This window comes from Entelurus aequoreus, linkage group LG09, assembly GCF_033978785.1.
Source record: "Entelurus aequoreus isolate RoL-2023_Sb linkage group LG09, RoL_Eaeq_v1.1, whole genome shotgun sequence".
Classification (NCBI taxonomy): domain Eukaryota; kingdom Metazoa; phylum Chordata; class Actinopteri; order Syngnathiformes; family Syngnathidae; genus Entelurus; species Entelurus aequoreus.
This window is the reverse complement of record NC_084739.1, coordinates 64285609-64308895: the sequence shown is the minus strand read 5'-3', so window position 1 is coordinate 64308895 and position 23287 is coordinate 64285609. Positions and strand designations below refer to the sequence as shown.

The window sequence follows — 23287 nt, the reverse complement described above, 5'->3', positions numbered from 1 at the left end:
TTGTCCTATCTGAAATACTGAGTATTGTGGAAATAAAGTTACTTTTTTTTGCTAGTTTAACCTCTCCTGTTATATGTACTATAGCAGGCCTGGGCAAAATACGGCCCACGAGCCATCAAGATTTTCAATCCGACATAATTTTTTTAGACATTTAGCTTCAAAACTGTAGCCGCCATTATGATGTGCAGTGCTGTTTTTAAATGACCGTAAGTCTTGAACCATAGAAAGTATTTCAATGGTTGAAATCTGCCAGCCCGGGACGCGTTCATATGTTGTTAATATTCAGTGTTTTATTGTTCATAGTTAATATTGTAAATCCCACGTAAAATAGGAGTGACGTTCATATGTTGTTAATATTTAGTGTTTTATTGTTCATAGTTAATATTGTAAATCCCATGTAAAAGAGAAGCGACGTTCATATGTTGTTAATATTCAGTGTTTTATTGTTTATAGTTAATATTGTAAATCCCACGTAAAATAGGAGTAATGTTCATATGTTGTTAATATTCAGTGTTTTATTGTTCATAGTTAATATTGTAAATCTCACGTAAAATAGGAGTGACGTTCATATGTTGTTAATATTTAGTGTTTTATTGTTCATAGTTAATATTGTAAATCCCACGTAAAAGAGAAGCGACGTTCATATGTTGTTAATATTCAGTGTTTTATTGTTCATAGTTAATATTGTAAATCCCACGTAAAAGAGGAGCGACGTTCATATGTTGTTAATATTCAGTGTTTTATTGTTCATAGTTAATATTGTAAATCCCACTTAAAAGAGCGACCTTCATATGTTGTTAATATTCAGTGTTTTATTGTTCATAGTTAATATTGTAAATCCCACGTAAAATAGGAGTGACGTTCATATGTTGTTAATATTTAGTGTTTTATTGTTCATAGTTAATATTGTAAATCCCATGTAAAATAGGAGTGACGTTCATATGTTGTTAATATTCAGTGTTTTATTGTTCATAGTTAATATTGTAAATCCCACGTAAAATAGGAGTGACGTTCATATGTTGTTAATATTTAGTGTTTTATTGTTCATTGTTAATATTGTAAATCCCACGTAAAAGAGAAGCAACGTTCATATGTTGTTAATATTAAGTGTTTTATTGTTCATAGTTAATATTGTAAATCCCACGTAAAAGAGGAGCGACGTTCATATGTTAATATTCAGTGTTTTATTGTTCATAGTTAATATTGTAAATCCCACTTAAAAGAGGAGCGACCTTCATATGTTGTTAATATTCAGTGTTTTATTGTTCATAGTTAATATTGTAAATCCCACGTAAAATAGGAGTGACGTTCATATGTTAATATTTAGTGTTTTTCTGTTCATAGTTAATATTGTAAATCCCACGTAAAATAGGAGCGACGTTCATATGTTGTTAATATTCAGTGTTTTATTGTTCATAGTTAATATTGTAAATCCCACTTAAAAGAGGAGCGACCTTCATATGTTGTTAATATTTAGTGTTTTCCTGTTCATAGTTAATATTGTAAATCCCACGTAAAATAGGAGCGACGTTCATATGTTGTTAATATTCAGTGTTTTATTGTTACTAGTTAATATTGTAAATCCTACTTTCTTTTTGTTTTCAGAACAGTGTGTGTCAGATACCGATTTTTTTGCAACAAAATTCTGCATGAAAGTGATAATATATCATATTGTAGGTGTTTATTACACTTTGCATTCATATTTTGCTGTTTGTCACATTTTTGTTTGCTTGATTGTACAATATGTCTATCGAGGAGCTGGTCTGAGAAGTAAAAGAGGAGCGACGCTCATATGTTGTTAATATTCAATATTTTATTGCTCATTGTCAGGTTCAAACACTGATGACATCTATTAAACAAGACAAGAAGCAAGGAATTAAAACAGACAATTAAATTTGGCTCAATTTGAGGAAAGACGCCTGGGCTGTACTCTTGTACAGTCTCCACTACGCTCTGGCGAAAGATTGTCTCACCACGCTCTGGCGAAAGATTGTACGCCACCTCTTTTATTTGGACTTTCTCTGATTACATGGCAACAGCTGTTTCTAAGGGACGTGGGTCGTAAACAGCAATCACCTTTGGTTACAACAGTTCAAAGAAAAGGTCGTGAAACAGTTCAAACAAGCAGTGCCTGGAGGGGAGTCAGGCCCTGCTTCCTCTCCGCTGTGTAGTTCTTGGGTCAAACAATATCTTTCTGTTGATTGCAATACATGAAAGAAACAGAACACCTTCATGTTGCTTCCCATCCTACACAGTGGAGTTTTACAAGCCTTTTGATTGGTAGGATTAAAGACAGCTTTTGTCCTCTCGCCGGGAACTCAATGTAAAACAAAGTTTTGTGATAACTTAGATACAATTATTCTAACACTCATAGTTAATATTGAAAATCCCACGTAAACGAGGAGCGACGTTCATATGTTGTTAATATTAAGTGTTTTAATGTTCATAGTTAATATTGTAAATCCCAAGTAAAAGGGGAGCGACGTTCATATGTTGTTAATATTCAGTGTTTTATTGTTCATAGTTTTAATATTGTAAATGCCATGTAAAAGAGGAGTGACGTTCATATGTTGTTAATATTCAGTGTTTTATTGTTCATAGTTAATATTGTAAATCCCACGTAAAGGGGGAGCGACGTTCATATGTTGTTAATATTCAGTGTTTTATTGTTCATAGATTTAATATCGTAAATACCATGTAAAAGAGGAGCGACGTTCATATGTTGTTAATATTCAGTGTTTTATTGTTCATAGTTAATATTGAAAATCCCACGTAAAAGAGGAGCGACGTTCATATGTTGTTAATATTTAGTGTTTTATTGTTCATTTGTTCATAGTTTTAATAATGTAATTCTCACATAATAGAGAAGCGACGTTCATATGTTGTAATATTCATTGTTTTATTGTTCATAGTTAATATTGTAAATCCCACGTAAAAGAGGAGCGACGTTCAATTGTTAATATTTAGTTTGATTTTTTATAGTTAATGTTGAAAATCCCACGTAAAAGAGGAGCGACGTTCATATGTTGTTAATATTCAGTGTTTTATTGTTCATAGTTAATATTGTAAATCCCAAGTAAAAGGGGAGCGACGTTCATATGTTGTTAATATTCAGTGTTTTATTGTTCATAGTTAATATTGTAAATCCCACGTAAAAGAGGAACAACGTTCATGTTGTTAATATTCAGTGTTTTATTGTTCATAGTTAATATTGTAAATCCCACGTAAAAGAGGAGCGACGTTCATATGTTGTTAATATTCAGCGTTTTATTGTTCATTGTTAATATTGTAAATCCCACATAAAAGAGGAACGACGTTCATTTGTTGTTAACATTCAGCGTTTTATTGTTCATAGTTAATATTGTAAATCCCACGTAAAAGAGGAGCGACGTTCATATGTTGTTAATCAGCCTTTTATTGTTCATAGTTAATATTGTAAATCCCACGTAAAAGGGGAGTGACGTTCATATGTTGTTAATATTCAGTGTTTTATTGTTCATAGTTAATATTGTAAATCCCACTTAAAAGAGGAGCGACGTTCATATGTTGTTAATATTCAGTGTTTTATTGTTGGTAGTTAATATTGTAAATCCCACTTTCTTTATTTTCATGTACATTTTGGGTGTCCCGTTCAGTAAAAAACTGTAAAATTCCATTCCTTTTTTTTGAGGTGGACATTGTGACTTTTGGTATTAGTGTTCCTGGAAAAAAAGGGACCCAAACACATACTGGACAGCAGATTTTTATAGCTATGTGTACATATCATTTATACACACGTACACATTGGCCCCCCCAGACACATGTTATTCCCTCAATGTGTCCCCTGAGTTAAAATATGTGTCTAGCTCTGTACTATATAGTGTTTGCAAACCTCCCATTAATTGCAACTGACCATGGAGTCAATAGTGCGTCAGTAATCCGGGACTGCAGATAACATTTTGTCCCTTTTGCGTTGCAGTTCACCACCGGCGTGGCTAACTGAGCTCACCTTGTTTGTTTTGGCAGCACATTTCCATAGTTACCAGGGCTTTACTGGGCTGGAAAGCTCACTAGGTGGTGCGTGTGCCGATGTCTGCGTGTTTTGGTAAAACCCAGGAGGCCGAAATGTCTGCCAAAATGATCAAAAGGGGAAAGCGGCATTATTCTCCCAAGGGCAACGACGCCAAATGGGTAAGACCTCTTTTTTTCCCCCCTCAAATAATTCAATAATCTGTTTTGTAAACACGCAAAATCCTTCAAATGCAATTGTCCAATTGTTATAACTGTTGTGATCAAAAAGAAAATGCCCACATCAGTGAATACCACTAATATCTTGCACTGTAGAGGTGTACCTAATGTAGTGTCCGGCGTCGCCTTGTAACGTTTCTCCTCAAGTTTCCTCACCCAGATGTGCCGCAGACCGAGGGCAGGAATCGCGAGCTGTCCACCAGCACCGGGCTCATGCTGACCCAAGTGACCGACTCGCTGCCACAGGCCTTCGACTTCGAACGCTTTCCGAAAGTGCGGATCGAGCACGTACGTATGCAAACAACTACACGCTCGGCGTCAGTGTAGGCCGAGTATGATGGAATTTAAAGGGTGGATTGCTGTTTTTATTGGAATGAGGCAATCTCTGAAAGTTCTGAACTCCTGTTTCCATACCAGCGTTGTGTTATAGTGTCGATGTAGGTCACCGGTGTCAAACTTAAGGCCCGTGAGCCAGATCTGGCCCATCACTTCAATTAACATCTAAATAAATACTTACCGTTGTTTCCGAACTATATAGCGTACCACACCCACTACATTTTTGTAGAATTGTTTTTTTGTCTTAATATTAGCCGCACCGGACTATAAGCCGTTGTGAAATTATGTTTTTTTTTTACACGGAAAGGTTTTGCAAATGTTTATTTACATACCTTAAGTGATGCGTGTAACACGGCAGTAAAACGGCTGATCAGACAAAACAGAAGTCATGGTCATGGACCCCACTAGCTGCGGAAGCTAGCTCTCCAATCAGCTGAACAGACTCAATAACTCCACGGTGACGTTTTGGTGGATTTGCTGAGGAATTTGTGAATACTTAGCGGTTTTTTTCCGGACCATATAGCGTACCGGTATTTAAGCCGCACCCACTAAATTTGTATAGGAAAAAATATTTGTCATTATGTTAGCCGCACCGGACTATAAGCCGCAAATATATACATTGTGAAATTATGTTTTTTTTTTACACGGAAAGTTTTTGCAAATGTTTATTTACATACCTTAAATGATGCGTGTAACACGGCAGTAAAACGGCTGATCAGACAAAACAGAAGTCATCGTCATGGACCCCACTAGCTGCGGAAGCTAGCTCTCCAATCAGCTAAACAGACTCAATAACTCCATGGTGACGTTTTGGTGGATTTCCTGAGGAATTTGTGAATACTTGGTGTTTTTTTCCCGGACCATATAGCGTACCGGTATTCAAGCCACACCCACTACATTTTGTAGAAAAAAATGTCATATTAGCTGCACCAGACTATAAGCCGCAGATATATACGGTTTAAAATGTGTTGTTTTTACACAGAAAGGTTTTGCAAATGTTTATTTACATACCTTAAATGATGCGTGTAACACGGCAGTAAAACGGCTGATCAAACAAAACAGAAGTCATCGTCATGGACCCACTAGCTGCGGAAGCTAGCTCTCTAATCAGCTGAACAGACTCAATAACTCCACAGTGACATTTTGGTCAATTTACTGAGGAATTTGTAAATACGTAGCGTTTTTTCCAGACCATATAGCGTACCGGTATTTAAGCCGCACCCACTAAATTTTTGTAGAAAAAAATATTTGTCATATTAGTGCACTATAGCCGGACTATAAGCCGTAGATATATACGTTGTAAAATTAGGTTTTTTTTTACACAGAAAGTTTTATTTACATACCTTAAATGATGCGTGTAACACGGCAGTAAAACGGCTGATCAGACAAAACAGAAGTCATGGTCATGGACCCACTAGCTGCAGAAGCTAGCTCTCCAATCAGCTGAACAGACTCAATAACTCCACAGTGACGTTTTGGTGGATTTGCTGAGGAATTTGTGAATACTTAGCGTTTTTTTCCGGACCATATAGCGTGCCGGTATTTAAGCCGCACCCACTAAATTTGTATAGGAAAAAATATTTGTCATTATATTAGCCGCACCGGACTATAAGCCGCAAATATATACATTGTGAAATTATGGGGTTTTTTTACACGGAAAGTTTTTGCAAATGTTTATTTACATACCTTAAATGATGCGTGTAACACGGCAGTAAAACGGCTGATCAGACAAAACAGAAGTCATCGTCATGGACCCCACTAGCTGCGGAAGCTAGCTCTCCAATCAGCTAAACAGACTCAATAACTCCATGGTGACGTTTTGGTGGATTTCCTGAGGAATTTGTGAATACTTGGTGTTTTTTTCCCGGACCATATAGCGTACCGGTATTTAAGCCGCACCCACTACATTTTGTAGAAAAAAATGTCATATTAGCTGCACCAGACTATAAGCCGCAGATATATACGGTTTAAAATGTGTTGTTTTTACACAGAAAGGTTTTGCAAATGTTTATTTACATACCTTAAATGATGCGTGTAACACGGCAGTAAAACGGCTGATCAAACAAAACAGAAGTCATCGTCATGGACCCACTCGCTGCGGAAGCTAGCTCTCTAATCAGCTGAACAGACTCAATAACTCCACAGTGACATTTTGGTCAATTTACTGAGGAATTTGTAAATACGTAACGTTTTTTCCAGACCATATAGCATACCGGTATTTAAGCCGCACCCATTAAATTTTTGTAGAAAAAAATATTTGTCATATTAGCGCACTATAAGCCGCAGATATATACGTTGTAAAATTAGGTTTTTTTTTACACAGAAAGTTTTATTTACATACCTTAAATGATGCGTGTAACACAGCAGTAAAACGGCTGATCAAACAAAACAGAAGTCATCGTCATGGACCCCACCAGCAGCGGAAGCTAGCTCTCTAATCAGCTGAACAGACTCAATAACTCCATGGTAAAGTTTTGGTGAATTTACTGAGGAATTTGTGAATACTTACCGTTTTTTCCGGACCATATAGCGTACCGGTATTTAAGCCGCACCCACTAAATTTGTATAGGAAAAAATATTTGTCATATTAGCCGCACCGGACTATAAGCCGCAGATATATACGGTTTAAAATTAGTTGTTTTTCCACAGAAGGGTTTTGCAAATGTTTATTTACATACCTTAAATGATGCGTGTAACACGGCAGTAAAACGGCTGATCAGACAAAACAGAAGTCATGGTCATGGACCCCACTAGCTGCGGAAGCTAGCTCTCTAATCAGCTGAACAGACTCAATAACTCCATGGTAAAGTTTTGGTGAATTTACTGAGGAATTTGTGAATACTTACCGTTTTTTCCGGACCATATAGCGTACCGGTATTTAAGCCGCACCCACTAAATTTGTATAGGAAAAAATATTTGTCATTATATTAGACGCACCGGACTATAAGCCCCAAATATATACATTGTGAAATTAGTTGGGGTTTTTTCCACAGAAAGGTTTTGCATAATGTTTATTTACATACCTTAAATGAGGCGTGTAACACGGCAGTAAAACGGCTGATCAGACAAAACAGAAGTCATCGTCATGGACCCCACTAGCTGCGGAAGCTAGCTCTCCAATTAGCTGAACAGAGTCAATTACTCCACGGTGACGTTTTGGTGGATTTCCTGAGGAATTTGTGAATACTTAGCGTTTTTTTTCCGGACCATATAGCGTACCGGTATTTAAGCCGCACCCACTAAATTTGTATAGGAAAAAATATTTGTCATTACATTAGCCGCACCGGACTATAAGCCCCAAATATATACATTGTGAAATTAGTTGGGGTTTTTTCCACAGAAAGGTTTTGCAAATGTTTATTTACATACCTTAAATGAGGCGTGTAACACGGCAGTAAAACGGCTGATCAGACAAAACAGAAGTCATCGTCATGGACCCCACTAGCTGCGGAAGCTAGCTCTCCAATTAGCTGAACAGAGTCAATTACTCCACGGTGACGTTTTGGTGGATTTACTGAGGAATTTGTGAATACTTAGTGTTTTTTTTCCGGACCATATAGCGTACCGGTATTTAAGCCGCACCCACTAAATTTGTATAGGAAAAAATATTTGTCATTAACTTGGTTGGGGGGGGGGTGGTGGTTGGGGGCGTGGTTATTTACAGCTAGAATTCACCAACTCGAGTATTTCATATATATTTCATATATATATATATATATATATATATATATATATATATATATATATATATATATATATATATATATATATATATATATATATATATATATATATATATATATATATGTATGAAATACTTGGCTTTCAGTTAATTCTAGCTATATATACATATATATATACATATATATATATATATATATATATATATATATATATATATATATATATATATATATATATATATATATATATATATATTTATTTTATTTACATAGAAAAAAAAAAAAAAAACTTGAATTTCAGTGTTCCGGTGGCTATCCATTAGATGGCAGTATTGTCCTGTTTAACTTCTCCGTTCATTGGGCAGGCAAGCTGTTTGTACTGTGTGAAAGCGGACGTGAAAACAGGCTGTCCCCACTCAGTCTCAGGTCCGCATTGAGCTGGAGGGGGCGTGGCCTCCAGCTCCGGCTGAATACCGGGAGTTTGTCAGGAGAAAATCTCTGCCGGGAGGTTGTCGGGAGAGGCGCTGAATACCGGGATTCTCCCGCTAAAAACGGGAGGGTTGGCAAGTATGCTATTATACGTTTATGAATATAAATTCACTGTTCCGATGTGGCTCTCAATAAAAACGAGTTTGACACCCTTGAAGGCGTTAATAACTCAAAAGCTAGTTGAGGCTGACTCAACAGCGCCTTCGCTGGTGGCACCCAAGTAGTGCACCCCATTTAATTAATAATCAAAAGTCAATTCCACACAAAGATCCATAAATCAAGGCCTTTTTCAGAGTGAGGATACACACATTCTATAAAGGACATTTTCAGTCACTATTGGGACACGTTTTACCTCTCAAAATACATTTTATACAGAATACAGAGGGGTATACATACCAGAGGTGGGACCAAGTCATTGCTTTGCAAGTCACAAGTAAGTCTCAAGTCTTTGCCCTCAAGTCTCGAGTCAAGTCCCGAGTCAAGACAGGCAAGTCCCGAGTCAAGTCCAAAGTCAAGACTGGAAAGTCTCAAGTCGAGTCCCAAGTCCTACATTTTGAGTTTCGAGTCTTTTCAAGTCCTTTTAACCGCAGACTAATATTTTTACACAGATTGTGTATGCTTTTAAAACGCTGTATTTATTTATTAAAACAAGTGCATTTGAAATTGCAAGAAAAAAAATAGTGCTGACATTGCAATTCATAATAGCACTATTAACAGTAATTTTAATAGTTAAAACAATTTTAAACATTTAACTCATTCCTTTACAGAATAAACACATTTGCAAAAACAAACATTAACATACTATTGGTTGTATTTTATGAAAATAACATTACCACAGAGTTGAGAAGGAGCAAAGATCTTCAATATTTGTATGTGAAAATCACAAATAAATCTTCTGGGGAAGGATGACGCCCCTACAGGGGTTTGGTTTACAAACTTTCAGCCCCACCTAAAACAAAATTCACCAGCCGCCACTGATTATGATGCATTCTCATTTTAGGCAAAATATAAGACAATACTTTCTTAACAGTATAATTGTAACCAGGAATAAGTCTTCAAGTAACAATATTCAAATACTAACATTGTTGGGTAAGACAGAATTTGGTTTTATTCTGAATCCAGTGAAACAAATTGGTGGTTTTAGCTGATATAAAGACTTTCAGGTGTTTATATATGTTTAAGTATTTGGCAGACGCTTTTATCCAAAGCGACATACATAAAAAATACATACATAACAATCACTGTAAACATGATCATTTAAGGGAAGAATGTAATACAAAATATCAATACAAAGTGTCAAGACAGAATAAACTCTCTGCTGCTGCAGCAACAGAGATACAGTCTATAGGTCCCTAAGATATATAGATATCTAAAGGCCTACTGAAATGAATTTTTTTTATTTAAACGGGGATAGCAGATCTATTCTATGTGTCATACTTGATCATTTCGCGATATTGCCATATTTTTGCTGAAAGGATTTAGTATAGAACAACGACGATAAAGATTGCAACTTTTGGTATCTGATAAAAAAAAGGCTTGCACCTACCGGAAGTAGCGTGACGTAGTCAGTTGAACATATAGGCAAAGTTCCCTATTGTTTACAATGATGGCCGCATGAAGTGAGAGAGATTCGGACCGAGAAAGCGACAATTTCCCCATTAATTTGAGCGAGGATGAAAGATTTGTGGATGAGTAAAGTGCAAGTGAAGGACTAGTGGGGAGTTGAAGCTATTCAGATAGGGAAGATGCTGTGAGAGCCGAGGGTGACCTGATATTCAGCTGGGAATGACTACAACAGTAAATAAACACAAGACATATATATACTCTATTAGCCACAACACAACCAGGCTTATATTTAATATGCCACAAATTAATCCTGCATAAAAACACCTGCGTGTTTGTTATGCTAGCTCCTAGCTCCTCTGCTAGCTCCTAGCTCCATAGAACACGCCAATACAATTCAAACACCTGATCAACACACACAATCACTCAGCCCAAAAGACCGTTTACCTAACCCAAGGTTCATAAAGCTTATATATTTTTAAAAAGTTACGTACGTGACGCGCACATACGGTCAAGTTATCGAATGTTTAGCAGCCAAGGCTGCATACTCACGGTACCTGATATTCAGCTGGGAATGACTACAACAGTAAATAAACACAAGACATATATATACTCTATTAGCCACAACACAACCAGGCTTATATTTAATATGCCACAAATTAATCCTGCATAATAACACCTGCGTGTTTGTTATGCTAGCTCCTAGCTCCTCTGCTAGCTCCTAGCTCCATAGAACACGCCAATACAATTCAAACACCTGATCAACACACACAATCACTCAGCCCAAAAGACCGTTCACCTAACCCAAGGTTCATAAAGCTTATATATTTTTAAAAAGTTACGTACGTGACGCGCACGTACGGTACGGTACGTGTTATGCTAGCTCCTAGCTCCTCTGCTAGCTCCTAGCTCCATAGAACACGCCAATACAATTCAAACACATGATCAACACACACAATCACTCAGCCCAAAAGACCGTTCACCTAACCCAAGGTTCATAAAGCTTATATATTTTAAAAAAGTTACGTACATACACAAAAAAAAGCCAAAGCTGCATACTCACAGTAGCACGTCTGCGTCTTTGTCATCCAAATCAAAGTAATCCTGGTAAGAGTCTGTGTTGTCCCAGTTCTCTACAGGCGTCTGTGTATCCAAATCAAAAGTCCTCCTGGTTAGAGTCTCTGTTATCCGAGTTCTTCCATCTTGACTGCATCTTTCGGGAATGTAAACAAAGAAGCGCCGGCTGTGTACTATTGTGGCTGACTACGTTCGAAAAATACGTCCATTTCGCACCGACAACTTTCTTCTTTGCTTGCTCGGCTTCCTTCTCCATAATGCAATGAACATGATTGAAACAGATTCACGAACACAGATGTCCAGAATACTGTGGAATTATGAAATGAAAACAGAGCTTTTTCGTATCGGCTTCAATGTGGAAGGCATACCCGTGTTCGCCGGGCTACGTCACACGCATACGTCATCCTCAGAGGCGTTTCGAACCGGAAGTTTAGCGGCAAATTTAAAATGTCACTTTATAAGTTAACCCGGCCGTATTGGCATGTGTTATAATGTTAAGATTTCATCATTGATATATAAACTATCAGACTGCGTGGTCGGTAGTAGTGGGTTTCAGTAGGCCTCTAATGTATTCATACATTGTTTATGTAGGATATACGCATGTATATATAACCTAATCATATTGTTTCTTCAATTTAAAAATAGCTTACTGTTTTTTCCCCCCTCTCTGGGATTATATTCCCAGTTTTGATCTCGGACGTCTGGTCGCTTATAGCGTATAAAAATATTATATTACTGTTAAGCAAACTATGAATAATAAAACTTGCCAAAACATGTGTCCGTTATCATAGCTACACGTATGACAAAAAACCGCGTGAAAATCAGTGGTATTCAGTGAGGTAAAATGAATTAAATGCGTTGACAGTTCATTGCTCCTGCCAAATGAATTGCACTGAGTGGAGCGGATCACCACTCCAAGATGGCGGCCCCGCGTCTCGTCTGTGCCAGTATGCAGTAGCGCTCCATGCTGCGTACCCTTAAAACATGTCTATGGTTATAACGTTAGCAGTGAGTTTACAGCCTCACTGATTTAACTACACAGCAAATAAAAGTCATGTTACTTAGCCAATAAACGTTATCTTACATTCAAAACTTACCCTTCTTTGTGCAACTTCAAATGTCGAACGAAGTTGGAAGTTGTTGCGTCTCCGTCTGTAATATTCGAACTGCGTGATTTGCATACGCAATTCGTTTTTTGTTGACCAAGTCGTAGTTTTTATACCCGAATGAAACCAACTTTGGCATAATTGTTTCTCTCTGCCGCATTGTTTGACAATTCTTGTTCGGTGGTTGTCCTGCAATTTGATTGGATGAATGCTGTGTGATGAAAACAACGTATAACTAATTTGATTGGCTGTTGTACTGAGAGCACACACGCTGACACGCAGCACACACGCTGATAGACAGACACGTATAAAATGAAAGATACGGAGCGCTCCCAAATAACTTTTTAAGCTTTGGGTTTTGGAGAAAGAAGAAAGTCATGTCAAGTCAAAAGGCTCAAGTCCAAGTGAAGTCACAAGTCATTGATGTTAAAGTCTAAGTCGAGTTGCAAGTCTCTTTACATTTTGTCAAGTCGAGTCTAAAGTCATCAAATTCATGACTCGAGTCTGACTCGAGTCCAAGTCATGTGACTCGAGTCCACACCTCTGATACATACTCTACATTTGTCTCGTAGTTCATATAATGCTGATAGGTTGGCATATGAACATTAGAAAATAGCCCTGTAATGCAAAATAATAATGTCAACTACTTGCAGATTTAACCAATTGTTGGTCCCTAGGTTGTAGTTATGAGTGATTGACCTCTGCCTAGCAACAAGTCCCAAAAACAACAACAATCCTAGCAATTCTGCTGACCTGGATTGATATATGTATATATTTTAAATAAATAAATCTGATGGTGTTCCTGTTTGACAGAAAACCAGGACATATCCAGTGTCAGACATCAACAACAGGCTTTCCCTCCACGACAATATCATCGTTTTCGACGACGTGAGTACGAAACCGTGCGTGTTGTGTTTCGCTTTTACGCCTTAAAAGCCAACGTTTTGCCACGTGGCGTGCCAGGGCGCGGGACGCAGAAAGTGCCCGCAGGACGCCAGCATGCACAGATCTCACTTCTGCCTGTGCCACGACGGCCGCAAAGGCAGCGTCAAAGTGGGCGACTCCATCTACCGGGCCGACTACGCCACGCAGCCGACCGTGGAGGATACCACCGCCACCAGGCGCTTCCCGCGTGACCACAAGACGAAGTGCGAGAAGACGGCTACGGCGCCGGGGGAAGGGGACTTCATGTGGTTTGGGAAACATAACCGTGACGAAGAGATCAGCATGGAAGTGCTGGGCTTCGCCAACCTTAAAACATCCATCCGGCCGTAGGATTCCCATTTAAAGTAGCTTAATAATAAATAAAAGACCTAATGCAAAATATATTGTCTGCAGTTCTGTGCAAAAACAAATTATTGTAGACAACTAAATGAGGCAATTCCTGAAGGAACTGGACGTTGAGTGGGTCTAGCATAATATTGTGAAAGTCCAGTCCATAGTGGATCTAACATAATAGTGAGAGTACAGTCCATAGTGGATCTAACATAATAGTGAGAGTCCAGTCCATAGTGGATCTAACATAATAGTGAGAGTCCAGTCCATAGTGGATCTAACATAATAGTGAGAGTACAGTCCATAGTGGATCTAACATAATAGTGAGAGTCCAGTCCATAGTGGATCTAACATAATAGTGACAGTCCAGTCCATAGTGGATCTAACATAATAGTGAGAGTCCAGTCCATAGTGAATCTAACATAATAGTGACAGTCCAGTCCATAGTGGATCTAACATAATAGTGACAGTCCAGTCCATAGTGGATCTAACATAATAGTGTGAGAGTCCAGTCCATAGTGGATCTAACATAATAGTGAAAGTCCAGTCCATAGTGGATCTAACATAATAGTGTGAGAGTCCAGTCCATAGTGGATCTAACATAATAGTGAGAGTCCAGTCCATAGTGGATCTAACAATAGTGTGAGAGTCCAGTCCATAGTGGATCTAACATAATAGTGTGAGAGTCCAGTCCATAGTGGATCTAACATAATAGTGTGAGAGTCCAGTCCATAGTGGATCTAACATAATAGTGAGAGTCCAGTCCATAGTGGATCTAACATAATAGTGTGAGAGTCCAGTCCATAGTGGGTCTAACATAATAATGAGAGTCCAGTCCATAGTGGATCTAACATAATAGTGTGAGAGTCCAGTCCATAGTGGATCTAACATAATAGTGAGAGTCCAGTCCATAGTGGATCTAACATAATAGTGTGAGAGTCCAGTCCATAGTGGATCTAACATAATAGTGTGAGAGTCCAGTCCATAGTGGATCTAACATAATAGTGAGAGTCCAGTCCATAGTGGATCTAACATAATAGTGTGAGAGTCCAGTCCATAGTGGATCTAACATAATACTGAGAGTCCAGTCCTTGGTGGATCTAACATAATAGTGAGAGTCCAGTCCATAGTGGATCTAACATAATAGTGAGAGTCCAGTCCATAGTGGACCTAACATAATAGTGAGAGTCCAGAATTCCACCTGAGGAGCTTAAAAATGTGACGTCTCAGTTCCCAAACGTTTACTGAGTTGTTAAAAGGAAAGGCCATGTAACACAGTGGTGAACATGCCCTTTCCCAACTACTTTGGCACGTGTTGCAGCCATGAAATTCTAAGTTAATTATTATTTGTAAAAAAAAAATAAAGTTTATGAGTTTGAACATCAAACATGTTGTCTTTGTAGTGCATTCAATTGAATATGGGTTGAAAAGGATTTGCAAATCATTGTATTCCGTTTATATTTACATCTAACACAATTTCCCAACTCATATGGAAACGGGGTTTGTAAATGGAGTTAGGGAATTTCGGGAATGTCAGGTTCAAACACTGATGACATCTATTAAACAGACAAGCAAGGAATCATGCAGAGACAGAGTTAAATTTAGCTCAATGAGGAGAGACGTATTGGGCTGTACACTTAGTTACAGTTCCAACCTACGCTCTAAGGCAGTGGTCCCCAACCACCGGTCCGTGACGCACAAACATTAATTGATTTATAAACTACCACATTTTCTTCAAATTAACTTTGGCCAGTCCCACTAAACACACCAATAAGCTTGGTAATATATGTAAATTACAACTATTTTGTTATAGTAAATGTTTTTTTGTTATAGTAGACGCCCCTGCTTATTTCAGCAAGACAATGCCAAGCCACGTGTTACATCAACGTGGCTTCATAGTAAGAGAGTGCGGGTACTAGACTGGCCTGCCTGTAGTCCAGACCTGTCTCCCATTGAAAATGTGTGGCGCATTATGAAGCCTAAAATACCACAAAGGAGACCCCCGGACTGTTGAACAACTTAAACTGTACATCAAGCAAGAATGGGAAAGAATGCCACATGAGAAGCTTCAAAGATGTGTCTCCTCAGTTCCCAAACTGTGACAACTTTTTTGCAATGTGTTGCTGCCATTAAATGTTTAGTTGGCCGTGCTCTCTTTATACACCACGGCAAAAAAAATCTGGCGCTAAAGTCAAGGACAAGTTTCTTAAGTGCAAAAATGATGACTAAAGTGGTAAACCTGTATTGTATTTGCACTTCAATATTAGTGACAGTTAAGGAATATATTCATTAATAATTTAGCGTATTTTAGCACAGCATGATTATATTGAAGTTATTTATGAATCCCTTCTTATGCAGTATATCAGGTTAGTGCTGATTTTTCTAATCGGTCTGATGAATAATATTCTTTGTGATGGTTTCTTATCACTTGAGAGTTAGATTTAATTATTTAATATGATTGAAATCATGAGTAAGCTTACTTATTAGGTGTAACTGTAATGTCCCAAAATGTCCAGCAGAGGGAGACCGCCGCCCGCCTGAATGACTTGAACACGTTTGATCTAATTCGACAATTCTATTCAACATATCGGCACTATTACATGTCTGACATGTTCTGAACTTGTTAAAGACAACTTACGCCATTGCTTCTACGCTGCTTTGTGTAGGATGGCAGCAGATATTATGACAGAAGACAGCAACATGTACGAATCGCTTTTAGACGAATACCGGAAGTCAACCAACAGGAAGTCATTTAGCGGAAGTGACATCATCGAACTGCTGTTGACCGATTATAGCCTACAAGAAATAAAAACAACTTTAAAGCATTACAGTCGCCTTTTCCCTTTCCACTTGGATGTCATTTCGCTTTTGCTGTTTCTATTTACAATTTCAAAGTGACTCTGTGTTGGACCTTCCAACATCTGCCACCTAACGGAAGTAATAATATAACCATCATAATATAACCAGCGTTACACGCCTTCACTGTGGCCACTTCATTAGGTACAAGGTGACCCTCATGAGGACACGCATGATACCATCTTCTTGTGGTATCATGTTATCAATGATCATGTTATCATTGGATCATCTTTTTATGGTATCATGTTATCATTGATCATGTTATCATTGGATCACCTTTTTATGGTATCCTCTTATGATGTTATCATTGGATCATCTTTTTATGCTGTGTTATCATTGGATCTTCTTTTTATGGTATCATGTTATCATGGATCATGTTATCATTGGATCATCTTTCTATGGCATGTCATCATTTATCATGTTATCGTTGATCATCTTTTTATGCTATCATTGGATCATGTTATAATTGGATCATCTTCTTATGGTATACTTTTATCATTGATCATTTTAACATTGGATCGTCTTTTTATGATATAATTTTATCATTGATCATGTTATCATTGGATCATGATTTTATGGTATCATTTTATCATTGATCATTTTATCATTGGATCATCTTTTTATGACAAAAGGGCAAGGTTGATTCAGCTTGCGTTTAGTTTGCCACCTAGTGGTCAGTGTGTGACATGACAATCACGTTTTAGTCAACTGTCAGTCATTACATGTGAATAAGATCTGAACAGGCAGCAAATACACAATCAGATTGCACAACACCTGGACTAGATTGTGCAACACCTGGACTATAGACTAGTCAGAGCTGATTGGATTGTACAACACCTGGACTGTAGACTAGTCAGAGCTGATTGGATTGCTGGTTTTACGAGCAGAGGAGCATGTTCGGCAGCGCACACACACAGAGTACTTACAAGCAGACACGGTGTGTAGACAGAAAAGGGAGAACGGACGCAGATAAAGGTGACGTTATAACACTGAAACGCCCTCAGGAAGAGGTGCTTTAAGACACTAATCCTCGCCTCCATGGCGACAAATAAAGTACGTTTCTTACATGTAGCATTATCACTGGAGGACGAGGAATAGCTAAACATGCTTCACTACACACCGTAGGAGGATACGATAGCTCACCGGCGTCACAATGTAAACAAATGCTAAGGGTGGATCTACACCTGACATCCACTGTAATGATACCAAGTACAGGAGTGTATCTGGTCGATACTACTATGATTACTTCGATAATATTTATTGTCACAAAATCTTTTTTCCTTTAAAAAAAAATCATTATGTTTATAAACTCAGGAAATACGTCCCTGGACACAAATTAAATTATGACCAATGTATGATCCTGTAACTACTTGGTATCGGATCGATACCTAAATGTGTGGTATCATCCAAAACTAATGTGAAGTATCCAAACAACAGAAGTTTAAGTGATTATTACATTTTAACAGAAGTGTAGATAAAACATGTTAAGACAGAAAATAAGCAGACATTAACAGTAAATGAAAAAGTGGATTAAAAATCAATTTTTTACAGTTTGTCCCTCATAATGTTGACAAAATAATAGGTGTATAAATGACACAATATGTTACTGCATACGTCAGCAGACTAATTAGGAGCCTTTGTTTGTTTACTTACTACTAAAAGACAAGTTGTCTAGTATGTTCACTATTTTATTTAAGGACTAAATTGCAATAATAAACATATGTTTCATGTACCCTAAGATTTTTTGTTAAAATAAAGCCAATAATGCCATTTTTTGTGGTCCCCTTTATTTAGAAAAGCACAGAAAAGTATCTAAATACAGGATATGTCTACTAAATACACTAGTAGACATATTCAATCATCACTAAACTCAAGAGTAAGCTGTAGGATTTCTGTGGAGTCAATAAAATGGAATCTGCTGTTAAAGGCAGAATATCAGGGACATTTATATTTATGTGCGTGAAATGTTGTCATCTCATCTGTTGTGTTGTTGTTGTGAACGACATCATGGATGTAACATCAGTGTACAAAACCCCAAACCATTGTTTAAGTTGTAAATAAAAACAGAATACAATGATTTGCAAATCCTTATATTCAATTGAATAGACTGCAAAGACAAGATATTTAACATTCGAACTGGAAAACTTTGTTATTTTTTTCAAATATGAGCTCATTTGGAATTTGATGCCTGCAATGTGTTTAACAAAAGTTGGCACAAGTGGCAAAAAAAGACTGAGAAAGTTGAGGAATGCTCATCAAACACTTGTTTGGAACATCCCACGGGTGAACAGGCTAATTGGGAACAGGTGGGTGCCATGATTGGGTATAAAAGCAGCTTCCGTGGAAGGCTCAGTCATTCACAAACAAGGGTGGGGCGAGGGTCACCACTTTGTCAACAAATGCCTGAGCAAATTGTCCAACAGTTTAAGAACAACATTTCTCAACCAGCTATTGCAAGGAATTTAGGGATTTCACCATCTACACTCCGTAATATCATCAAAAGGGTTCAGAGAATCTGGAGAAATCGCTGCACGTAAGCCATGAATTTACGGACTTTTGATCCCTCAGGCGGTACTGCATGAAAAAGGGACATCAGTGTGTAAAGGATATCACCACATGGGCTCAGGAAGACTTCAGAAAACCACTGTCAGTAACTACAGTTGGTCGCTACATCTGTAAGTGCAAGTTAAAACTCTACTATGCAAAGCCAAAACCATTTATCAACAGTGTTGGGTTAGTTACTGAAAACCAGTAACTAGTTACAGTTACTAGTTACTTTATTTCAAAAGTAACTCAGTTACTAACTCAGTTACTTACACCAAAAAGTAATGCGTTACTGTGAAAAGTAACTATTTAGTTACTTCTTCTTTTTTTTAAAGCTCCCATTAATGCCCTTTTAGCCTTCATTTGAGTACTGTTATTGCACTGGAGAATAATACAATGTGTTGATCAACTTGACTGAACTCTGCTAAGCAATGTGGTCTACATACAACACAGAAAGACAAAGATATGTTTCAAAGGGCCAAATTATTTCCGGCCAGAACAAATCGAGAAAACTATTTTAAATAGCTGCAACATAACATACATAAGTAACAAACAGCATAATAACAACATAGCTGTAAAGCAAGGAAGTACTTTAACTTTAACTTTACATACCAAAGCCTAACCAGGCGTTTTTTCTCTCAAGGAATTCTGAAATAAAATAATGTCTGAAGCCCAGAACACTCTACGCCAGGGGTCACCAACCTTTTTGAAAGCAAGAGCTACTTCTTGGGTACTGATTAATGCGAAGGGCTACCAGTTTGATACACACTTAAATAAATTGCCAGAAATAGCCAATTTGCTCAATTTACCTTTAACTCTATGTTATTATTAATAATTAACGATATTTACACTTAATTGAACGGTTTAAAAGAGGAGAAAGCATGAAAAAAATGACAATTAAATTTTGAAACATAGTTTATCTTCAATTTCGACTCTTTAAAATTCAAAATTCAACCGAAAAAAAGAAGAGAAAAACTAGCTAATTCGAATCTTTTTGAAAAAATTAAAAAAATAATTTATGGAACATCATTACTAATTTTTCCTGATTAAGATTAATTTTAGAATTTTGATGACATGTTTTAAATAGGTTAAAATCCAATCTACACTTTGTTTGAATATATAACAAATTGGACCAAGCTATATTTCTAACAAAGACAAATCATTATTTCTTCTAGATTTTCCAGAGCAAAATTTTTAAAACAAATTCAAAAGACTTTGAAATAAGATTTAAATTTGATTCTACAGATTTTCTAGATTTGCCGGAATAATTTTTTTGAATTTGAATCATAATAAGTTTGAAGAAATATTTCACAAATATTCTTCGTCGAAAAAACAGAAGCTAAAATGAAGAATTCAATTAAAATGTATTTATTATTCTTTACAATAAAAAAAAATAAAATTGACTTGAACATTGATTTAAATTGTCAGGAAAGAAGAGGAAGGAATTTAAAAGGTAAAAAGGTATATGTGTTTAAAAATCCTAAAATCATTTTTAAGGTTGTATTTTTTCTCTAAAATTGACTTTTTGAAAGTTATAAGAAGCAAAGTAAAAAAATTTATGAATTTATTTAAACAAGTGAAGACCAAGTCTTTAACATATTTTCTTGGATTTTCAAATTCGATTTGAGTTTTGTCTCTCTTAGAATTAAAAATGTCGAGCAAAGCGAGACCAGCTTGCTAGTAAATAAATACAATTTAAAAAATAGAGGCAGCTCACTGGTAAGTGCTGCTATTTGAGCTATTTTTAGAACAGGCCAGCGGGCTACTCATCTGGTCCTTACGGGCGACCTGGTGCCCGCGGGCACCGCGTTGGTGACCCCTGCTCTACGCATTTCCCCAGTTTTAGTTTAGAGATAAGGAAAGATTGGCCTGGCCCACTAGCATCCCTCTTTATGTTTGTGAACTTTATAGTCTATACATTTAGAGTGATGTGATAATCAAACACTCTGGAAGTCTAGAATGAAAGAGTATATACGAGAATTGACAGAGTGTGTGTACTATAATTCATAATAACATTGATTTTGATTCAATATTATGTTTTGAGCAATGACAGTTTGAAAGAAAAAAAAAACAGCTTTGTTTTATTAGTCAACATTGCAACTTTTTCTAAATTACATTTCACCTTTAAGCTTTTTTATTTCACTTTTGTTATGTTTTTGTTTATTTTAATAGTATTTTTAGAATGTGCTGTGGGCCTTTAAAACATTAGCTGTGGGCCGCAAATGGCACACCTTTGACACCCCTGCTATAGATAATAAAAAATATAATGTAACGTAAAATAACGCAGTAACGCATCATGTAGTAACGGTAACCGAGTTACTGAATATAAAAAATAACGCGTTAGATTACTAGTTACCGCCGAAACTAACTTTGTAACGCGTTAGTCCCAACACTGTTTATCAACAACACCCAGAAACGCCACTGGCTTAGCTGGGCTTGAGCTCATCTAAGATGGACTGATACAAAGTGGAAAAGTGTTCTGTGGTCTGACGAGTCCACATTTCAAATTGTTTTTGGAAACTGTGGACGTCGTGTCCTCCGGACCAAAGAGGAAAAGAACCATCCGGATTGTTCTAGGCGCAAAGTGTAAAAGCCAGCATGTGTGATGGTATGGGGGTGTATTAGTGCCCAAGACATGGGTAACTTACACATCTGCGAAGGCACCATTAATGCTAAAAGGTACATACAGGTTTTGGAGCAACGTATGTTGCCATCCAAGCAACGATACCATGGACGCCCCTGCTTATTTCAGCAAGACAATGCCAAGCCACGTGTTGTATCAACCTGGCTTCATAGTATAAGAGTGCGGGTACTAGACTGGCCTGCCTGTAGTCCAGACCTGTCCATCAAGCAAGAATGGGAAAGAATTCCACCTGAGAAGCTTCAAAAATGTGTCTCCTCAGTTCCCAAACCTTTACTGAGTGTTGTTAAAAGGAAAGGCCATGTAACACAGTGGTAAAAATGTCCCTGTGACAACTTTTTCGCAAACCGTTGCTGCCATTAAATTCTAAGTGAATGATTATTTCCCAAAAATAATTAAGTTTCTCAGTTTGAACATTAAATATCTTGTCTTTGCAGTCTATTCAATTGAATATAAGTTGAAAATGATTTGCAAATCATTGTATTCTGTTTTTATTTACCATTTACACAACCTGCCAACTTCACTGGTTTCATTTAAAGGTGCAATAAATACTTGATTTCAAATGAATAATTGTGTTCTAAATTGCCATTTCAATGTCAATCCAAATAATCGTGCATGTTTTTGTTTGTGTTTTGGGTGTAGTTTCTTTGTTTGGGGCTGTTTCCTGTTGAGCGCTCTTATTTTGGTTCCACTTCCTGTTGGTGTCTGGCAGCAACTTGAGCCCTGCTTCTCAGCGCCAGTGATTAGTAATGATGCCTCTCACCTGCTGTGTTTGATTACTGGAGGGCTTTAAATGCCAGCCTCACAGCTTGCTTGTTTTGGTTACGTGGGTGTTTGTTACAGATCCTTTTGTTTTGGACCTTTTGATCGTCAGCTTTACGTGCACAGCTTGACTATTTGGATTTTCCACCTGCCTTTGCATTTTTGGGGTTTTCTGAACGTGACACGTGGCACGACGAAAGCCACGCAGGCTCTGGATGCATACGTGCCAACCTTGAGACCTTCGAATTCGGGAGATTGGGGATGGGGTTTGAGGTGTGGGGGGGGTGTATATTGTAGCCCGGAAGAGTTAGGGATGCAAGGGATTCTGGGTATTTGTTCTGTTGTGTTTATGTTGTGTTACGGTGCGGATGTTCTCCCGAAACATGTTTGTCATTCTTGTTTTGTGTGGGTTCAGTGTTAAAGTTGTTTATACAGCCAACCTCAGTGTGACCTGTATGGCTGTTGACCAAGTATGTCTTGCAGTCACTTTCGTGTGTATGCAGAAGCCACATACAACATGGGATTGGGCCGGCACGCTGTGGTGGTATGGTGAAAAAGCGGCCGCATCGACAGGTTGTAGATGCAATCGGGAACAGGCTGTTCTGTAGAACTCCCCCGAGGACTCCTCAAAGATGGACGCCTTTGACCTTCCTTTTTTTCAACAACACCTGGTGTCGAACTTTGAGATCGGCCCAAGTCCACAAAAACATTTCAACATCTCACCCAAG

At 37.6% G+C, this 23287-nt stretch overlaps 2 protein-coding genes across 4 annotated transcripts in view; one reads left to right on the top strand and one right to left on the bottom strand.

Annotated features, from left to right (window-relative positions):
• The window catches only part of LOC133657622 (erythroid differentiation-related factor 1-like), a 62427-nt gene extending 58239 nt beyond the window's left edge, over positions 1 to 4188 (bottom strand). For both annotated transcript variants that reach the window (XM_062059176.1, XM_062059178.1), the window contains exon 1: positions 3989 to 4188. In XM_062059176.1, coding sequence (XP_061915160.1) covers positions 3989 to 4016 — 28 coding nt within the window. In that variant the 5' untranslated portion in view covers positions 4017 to 4188. The remainder of the gene's footprint in view (positions 1 to 3988) is intronic.
• On the top strand, positions 83 to 14056 carry LOC133657625 (uncharacterized). Of its 2 annotated transcripts, XM_062059183.1 has the most exons (5): positions 83 to 206; positions 4006 to 4170; positions 4375 to 4515; positions 13295 to 13369; positions 13445 to 14056. In XM_062059183.1, exons 2-5 carry the CDS (start codon positions 4069 to 4071, stop codon positions 13754 to 13756), a joined length of 630 nt encoding a protein of 209 aa, XP_061915167.1. In that variant the 5' UTR covers positions 83 to 206; positions 4006 to 4068; the 3' UTR covers positions 13757 to 14056. The 2 variants fall into 2 exon arrangements, with proteins under 2 accessions (XP_061915167.1, XP_061915168.1); XM_062059184.1 differs by lacking the exon at positions 83 to 206 and having other exon boundaries at positions 1864 to 4170.
• Positions 14057 to 23287: the final 9231 nt, after the last annotated feature.

What these genes read in the sequence shown, in the direction of transcription:
- LOC133657625 (XM_062059183.1), top strand. Translation starts at nt 4,069, where the DNA reads ATGTCTGCGTGTTTTGGTAAAACCCAGGAGGCCGAAATGTCTGCCAAA. An exon ending in AGGGCAACGACGCCAAATGG is followed by an intron (nt 4,171 to 4,374) that starts GTAAGACCTCTT and finishes TTTCTCCTCAAG; the next exon opens with TTTCCTCACCCAGATGTGCC. An exon ending in ATATCATCGTTTTCGACGAC is followed by an intron (nt 13,370 to 13,444) that starts GTGAGTACGAAA and finishes GTGGCGTGCCAG; the next exon opens with GGCGCGGGACGCAGAAAGTG.